Genomic DNA, 7756 nt, shown 5'->3' with positions numbered 1-7756 from the left:
AAAAAGGGAGAGTTTCTCAAAAGGGCTGTCTAAATGAAGAAGGAGAACACACATCCCCACGTATATACACCAATGTATATGCGCGGCTTAGATAACTCAATGGCATCACTTTCTATAAACGTAAAAGTAACACACAATAATTGTGATTAGCACGAAAGCGTGTATCATCGCGTTAAGGAAAAAAAAGGCTACTAGTTAAAGGCATAAACGGAAATCGCAAAACGAAGTAGAGTGAATCCGAGTACTTTCAAGTAAGACAATAAAAGGTGCATATGTGCAGAAATGTGTGTTGGTGGGGGGGTACCCTGGTTTACTCCAGCGTGATGTGTTGAAAATGGGGGAATACGCACCCACTGAGGGGAAGGGGGATAATGTAGACATAGACAAAGACACACCGGCGCGTATGAGCCTATGCGCCTCTTCGCCCAAGTGTGTGTACCGCTGCAAATGCGCAAGGGGATACACACCGTTGTAAAGTTGGTGCGCTCAAAACGTTGGCGGAGTGTCAACCCGGCATGGATAACAGCTTCCCGGCATGGATAACAGTTTCCCGCCATACCCACGTGTTGTAGCCCCCCCCCACCGCGCGCGTGCACATACAGCTATGCAGTGTTCTTCGTGGAGGCGTGTATAATACGCATGCACACGCTCACGTACTCACACGCTCACGTACTCACACGCTCACGTACTCACACGCTCACGTACTCACACGCTCACGTACTCACACTCTCACGTACTTACACCCGCGTACCTACACTCACCCACGGGCGCCTTTTCCCCGCAGAATGTGTTTCCTATGCAGCCATGGAAAAAAAGGGGGATTCGAAAACACAGCCATAGGAACGTGGTCCAAGGGAGTCAGCCTGATCTTCTGCTCGTCCATATTTCTGCTACATTTCGTGAACGAAGATGAGCTGAGCGTGCTAAACAAGGCAGCGGCTGACGGCGAAAACAAAATGATATACTACCTAAGCATATATAACCTAATCGGAGCAGCGGCCTTGTCTCTTTTTTCTTTATTAGGGCATTTCATTTATAAGCCTCTTTTGCGACCCATATATTTATGCTCCTTTATAGTGTCCCTATTTTTAATTGCCTCTGGAGTTTACACCACCTCGATAAGCAAAAATACGTCTTTGAAAATTATAGGAATAATGGATGCTTTGAAGTTCCACCCAGATTATATGCTTCTAAATAAAATAAATAATTTAGACGCAGCCGGGAGTTCTACAGTTATCCAAGCAGCAGATAGTATGACTCTATCAGCCGCGAGTGAAGACATGAGTGACTTTCCAGATACATCAACATTTGATGCATCAAAAGTTTTAGAAATGATAAAAGATCGTCAATCTTTTTTGGAAACTAAAAAGGAATTATTGTTGAAAAAGTTAACTAAGGAAGATTTAGTGAAAATGTTTACTAGCATAAGAGAGTCGGACCCCAATGTGCACAAAAATTTAGTGGAAAATGCATTGCTTGAATTGTATGAAAAATTAAAAACTGTTCGTCTTAAGTTCGATCTTTATGATAAGTTTTACAAGTTTATGGAAAACAACTCTGCTCCTTTTATATCTAGCTCGGAAAAAATAAAAAAGTTTACAGAAAAATTTCAGCAATTTTTTGACCATTATAATAAATCCCTTTTTAATAATTTAAAATATGACTTGGTGAAACATGAAAATGAAATTATTAAAATATATTCAGACTCTATTGAGAAGATTAAAAATGTGAATGCTAAGAATGCTAGTGCTAAGCTGGATGATTATATAGACGATTTGCAGAAAAGGAATATCCTCATTTTAGCATCCTCTCTCTTGATGATGTCTTTCATTTATATTCACAAAGGAGCCACGCTGACGTCTACCAGTTCCATTGCGATTACTTTGATGTAACTGCTGAGTTGGCAGTTCCGTATGTGCATTGCACGCGCATCACGTTTGCTTACGAGAGTGCATCACGTTTGCTTACGAGAGTGCATCACGTTTGCGTACGAGTGTGCATCATATTTGCTTACGAGAGTGCATCACATTTGCGTCCACATCTGGGCGCGCTCCTCATCGAGATGCCCTCCCTCATGACGGCCTCCCCTCCCCCCCGCAGGTACGTCCCCTCGATGTCCTACCTGATCACCCTGGCGTGCATCTTCGTCTGCAGCGGCATCTTCTTCTTTTCTATCATAGGATTAGTCCTCTACGTCTTCAGCCTGATACTCATTTTTTTCTTAATATTTTCCCAGTGTTTCTGCGAACGCATATTTAAGTTTTTCATGGGGTTTATATTCTTAGGTTTATTTTTTTTTTGTTTTTTAATTGGCTACATTTTAATCGAAGACTTCAACGAAGGGTCCAAAGTTTACAAGGAGTACAAGCAGAATGACTACAACGACTTCTATTGGGTCTTGCTGAACAAAAGGACTTACGAGCATTTTAAAAGCTTTGTTTTGTTTTCTAATGGCCAAATATTTTTAGTGTGCATAGCTTTGTGTGCCTTCCTCACCACGTATTCTCTTTATTGTGTTTTCTACATATTTCGCTCTGTTTGTGCTCGAGGAGAGCAGCTCCCCATTCCTTTGTAGCGCGCGCTAAGCTGGCTCGGTGCGCCTTGTCCGTTTCGACACCCTGCCGCGGCTACCCACTATTTCGGCTACCTTTCCTGTATTTACTACTTTTTTGATTTTCCCCATTTTTCTCCTTTTATGCCCCTCGCCCCCACCCCCACACAAACACACTCGTTCGTTCGACCCAGCCTGCTCTCCGCACGCCCGCACCCCTTGGCGATGGTTTTTTTAATTTTTCCATTTTTTTGAAGTTTTTAATGTCTTGCATTTGTTTATGACCGCATCATTCATTCTTGTGGTAAATTTTATTTTCCTTTTTTTTGCCACCCGCGGTTAGCATTCATTACGCATTAGTTGTCTTTAGATAAACTTGTGCGAGCCTTCTTTTCGCTACCCCATAATTATAAAAAAAAATAGCAAAAAATGTGCAGAAAAATTATGAAAACTGACTTGTCGCCTTTGGATGGTAGACATGGATGTGAACCCGTTTAGCATACCTCTACATGCATACTGGAGCTAAGCTAAGCTAACCTAAGAAAGTGCTCCTTATACCAAAAGGTGTGAGCGTGTCTCCATGCATATGTGTGTAAGAATCTGAAGGGTGCATATAGGCGGAACGGAAGCGGTTTTCTTCCAGTGTACTCATTTATTTAATTTTTCTTCCTTTTTATCGAAAGGTCAAAACAGCGGTGTGGGTGACCTCCTGGACAACTCACATATAACGCTCCATTTTTATACACACCATGAATTGTTAACCACAAATTGATCACTTCTCCGATCTAACTGGGTTGAAAAAGTATCAGAGTGTTGTTGCGAAAGGGAAGTCCCATCATAATTGCAAAAAAAAAGAAAGGGCTAAACATAGGGGTTCCAAAATTTTCTTAGCAAGTACACCTCCTAAGCATGCCATACATGGCCAACTTCCACAAATCGATATTTCCGCCACGGCTTAAAGTGACCACATTTGAAAGACCGCTTCTAATGCTGTGAAAAAATAAATCGGTTTCTCTTGCAAAGGAGCACATGCCTTTTTCTCCATTTATGCATTTCGTTTGGTTCGTTTTTACACAAGGTAAAAATGTGAAACTTAAAAAAAAAAAAAAAAAGGAAAAGAAAAAGGAAAAGAAAAAGGAAAAGGAAAAGAAAAGGAAAGGAAAAAGAAAAATACATAACAATGTGTAACGTGTCATAAAAAAGGGCACAGCGCAGGAGTAACACACGCGTTGTAAAGGAAAAGCCTTGCAAAATGCGGCTCCTAAAATTAAAAAACAAATATTTCTCGAAATGTTTTTGTGGAAGGTGCCCTAATGAACATTATATACATTGTAGTGTAAAGGAAATGTGCCTCTATTTAAAATGCAGAAAAAAAAAATATATAAATATTTTTTACGAAATGCACATTTGAAAGATGTGGGAATGGTAACATGGTGCAGCTGCAAGTCCAAAGGAAAAAAGGGCATTTTTTTTTTTCCCCTTCTTTTTTTTGCAGAGCATTCATTCTGTTAAATATTGGGATACGTCCACTTCCTTGTGTGAAACACTCCACACACACTCCCTTCTATGGTTATGTGCGCGCAAGCGCTCCTTGCGCATGAAAAAATTATGAAGGTCACTATGGATGTTTAAAGATGCGGAGAAAAAGGTATGAAGTAATACGTACCATCAATTTTTCCATTCTGTTGTGACTTTGTGTGTCCCTTTGATTATGTAAACAAGTGCGGTGAGGTGCTCTTCCTATATTTGTATCAGTGCCTATATGGAGGTACATTTCAGATGGTCACAAAAAAAAGGCTACCTCGTTTAGATAAGTTTTCCTCATTTTCAAGAGGTCCCCCCCCAATCCCTTTTTAAAGGTACTTGATTTTTCCAAAGTCAATCCTTCTAGTAGCGTAGACAGTCCAGAAAAATCTCTGCCATACGGTCATTAAAACCATAGCAACAAAAGCGCCACTCACCAATTTGAGGCCCGTTAATTTTCTCTCATCATGCGTTGGTTCTGCTGCCCAAGTTAGAAAATTGACAACATCTTTAGCCATCTGAGAGACATTACAAGGAGTACCATCTTCATATTCAATCATATCATCCTGTAGAGGTGGGGGCATGGATATAGAGCCTCCTGCAAAATAGGTGTTATAATACAACCCTGGTCTTAGGTGAATTCCCTCAGGAGGATCTCGATAACAAGTGAGTAAAGAAAATATATAATCTGGTCCGTCATGTCTAGCCGTGGTAATGACTGATAAATCTGGTGGGGATGCACCATTATTTGCATATCTAGCAGCTTCTTCATTTGGATAGGGTTTCGGAAAAGAATCAGTTAAAATTCCTGGTCTGGTGAACATCTCTCCCTTATCATCAGGACCATCCTCTATATCGTACGAGGCAGCAATTTGTTTCATTCGATTTTCTGGATACACCTCATTAACCAAACTACGAAATTGTAACTGTTCCATCGAATGACACGTTGCACATATTTGCCTGTAAACTTCAAAACCTCTTCTTACACTAGGTATGTCATGCGAATGGAACATGGATTTAAACCAAAATGGGTAGTGCGGGGTGTGAGGTGGTTCATAATCCATGCACCATGCTACTGGCCTAGATTGCATACTGTTATGTAACACAGAAAATCCTAAGCAAAACAGTATGTAATATTTTAAATTTAAATATTTATGTTTTTTTCTTTCTTCACTTTCTTCCTCTGTATATGGTTGTAAGTGATTTTTTAATCTATCTTGGCTTCTCTTATTTGGTAGAAAAAAATCACATCCCTCTTCTAACGTTCCTCTACATATTTGCCTCTTATAATCCGTGTGCCTGTTTTTGTAGTTTTCATTTGGCTTGAACTTGTCCAGTAGGTAGTAATTCAAATTTTTTATTTTGTTGTTTTTTATTTTCGCCTTGGATATGTTCTTTTCGAATTCCTGGTTCCACGATTTAATTAGGTGGATTCGGAGCTGCAGGTGGAGGGATAGCGTGGTTCACATATGTGCTTGGGTTCGCATTTATTCATATTCTCTATAGAGATAAACGCGTCACATCACACACAGCGCTGCAAACCATTCGTTGCAGTTTGCTTGCCATTTGGCAAAGTGTAAAGCGGCACGCCTCTGTTCTTCCTTCCGCCATCTTACTACAGATATATGCTGGGGATTTACTTCGCCCACACAGCTACGATGGCGTGCCTCTACATCTGTGTACACACTTTTTATCAATGTGCCACAAAACTTAGCACTCTCTCTCTTTTTTTTTTTCCTCCTTACGTGGTGCGGAAGCTTGAGCCATATTTTGTCCTTATATCCCGGAAACAAATTGTTTAGCGCTCCACCACCTGCCATGATTTTACGATGGAACCCTTGATTTTCTTTTTAAAATAAATTCTGTGTGAATAGAGTTGCACGTGTGGCCAGCTTAGCAGTGACTAAAGCTGTCATTTAAAGGCTGCACAGGGGGGGAAGAGGGGGGAATTCCAAACGGCGCGTGTTGTAAGTGTGTATGAGCGTACTTTCCTAGGCGCGCACCTATTCATGTTATTAAGCTCTATCATATGCACGCTCCTACGCGCAAATCCTCGTTATACCTTCCCCAGAGGAACATTCACGGAAGGAAATTTCCCCTTTTCTTGTAACAGCTTATTTTACGTATCTTAAAACCAAGCGCGACTTTCGGAAATTTTGCCTTTCAAACTGTTTGTCATTTCAAACGGAAAAAAAAAAGGCTTACACTAAATTGCAGCCGATCACATAATTAAGTATGCTCTGAAAATATAAACAGAAACATGGTATTGTCATTTGAGCATAGGATAAATTAGCGGCACTCCCCGTGTACCTTCGACAATTTCGTTTTTATTTGCGCTTGGTCCATTCGTAAAAGGGCAAAAAATGTCGCAAAAAAATGACGCAAAAAATGACGCAAATAATGTCGCAAAAAAGATGGCAAAAAAAATGGTGAAAAAATTGGCAAAAAAAAATTGCGAAAAAAATGGCCAAAAAATGACAAAAAAAGTGTGAACTTGTACCAAACCAACTCAGAGCCAATTAAAATACGCGCACTTACGTGTAATTGCTTTAACGAAAGTTATTCCCATAAAATGAGAAAAGGCACACAAACGAACACGAAAAATGACGTATTTGCGTGCTTTCCTTTATATTATCATGACCTTACAGTTATTACAATGTGACCATTCCCATCATCTTTTGTTTTATTTACACCATTATCCCTACGTACATAGCCAATGGAACGTGTATCCTTCCATCTTTTTAACCATATCCGAGCCTTCCGTCAGTGCACTGCACAAACAGGGAAGAAAACCCTTTCGCGTACAAAAATTAAGAGGTAAACTCCTTACGTAATAACGTATTCGAAGTTATGATTTTTCCAAGGATCCTTATTCCATGTTGTCCTTCTTTTTGTTTTGTTTTTTTTTTTCCCCCCCCGTACGTTTAATCGAGGAAAAATTTTGTTATTACACAGATTGCATGAGGATGTGTTTCATACCTATGCGCAGTTCTACAAATGTAACTAAATTCACGTTCGACAGCCCAAATGATGAAATATAGCCATTTCCAAATTTCATGTTGCATAAAGGGGAAAAAAGGGAACCCAAAAAAAAAAAAACAAAGGCAGTTAGTGTATCCCCAGCTTAATAATCATTTTGTATGATCATTATGTTGGTAAGTACGACTACATATTAAACCTTTACTTTTTCAAAATTTCTCGCACATATATGTTTTTTCCCTTCCCCTATGTCATACGCGTAGTGTTCAAAATTGATGAACAAAAACAAAATATATAATAATGAAACACGTCCATGGAATTTTTTCCGCTCGCAGTTTAAAATTTCCAAATGGGTATAATGCATATATACGTTTATATACATAACGTCGTTCGAAGCCTTCGCGTGAGCGTGTCAACGGTGTGATAAATGGCACTAATATAAATGGAGCACTTGCTCATATAGCGTTCTTCTGAATTGCCTCATGTGTAAACTCGTTGTCGGTTATTATTTAATCAAAATTGGAGAACAACTCGCAACTTTTGCTGCATCCGTTTTGGTTTATTTTTTCGCACTCCATATGCAAAGTGAGGAAGGTATTTATTACCATTTCCGCTATCTCCATTTTGGTGCGTATGCCACATGAACTCATTATTAGAATAGTTGGATGTAGCGATGGGAATTAAAAAAAAATAAAATAAAAT

General features: G+C 39.6%; 2 protein-coding genes across 2 annotated transcripts; one reads left to right on the top strand and one right to left on the bottom strand.

The window, feature by feature from the left end:
• Positions 1-785: 785 nt before the first annotated feature.
• On the top strand, positions 786-2835 carry PCYB_125250 (hypothetical protein; the record flags this gene model as incomplete). Its single annotated transcript, XM_004223858.1, has 3 exons — positions 786-1888; positions 2101-2467; positions 2809-2835. The coding sequence occupies 3 exons, from the start codon at positions 786-788 to the stop codon at positions 2833-2835; spliced, it is 1497 nt and encodes a 498-aa protein (XP_004223906.1).
• Positions 2836-4404: 1569 nt separating this feature from the next.
• PCYB_125240 (cytochrome c1 precursor) lies at positions 4405-5895 on the bottom strand (the record flags this gene model as incomplete). Its single annotated transcript, XM_004223857.1, has 2 exons — positions 4405-5514; positions 5821-5895. The coding sequence occupies 2 exons, from the start codon at positions 5893-5895 to the stop codon at positions 4405-4407; spliced, it is 1185 nt and encodes a 394-aa protein (XP_004223905.1).
• Between the last annotated feature and the right edge of the window lie 1861 nt (positions 5896-7756).

Source organism: Plasmodium cynomolgi, chromosome 12 (genome assembly GCF_000321355.1).
Source record: "Plasmodium cynomolgi strain B DNA, chromosome 12, whole genome shotgun sequence".
NCBI lineage: Eukaryota > Apicomplexa > Aconoidasida > Haemosporida > Plasmodiidae > Plasmodium > Plasmodium cynomolgi.
Note: the sequence above shows the minus strand (reverse complement) of the source record. Positions and strands in the feature narration are given on the sequence as shown.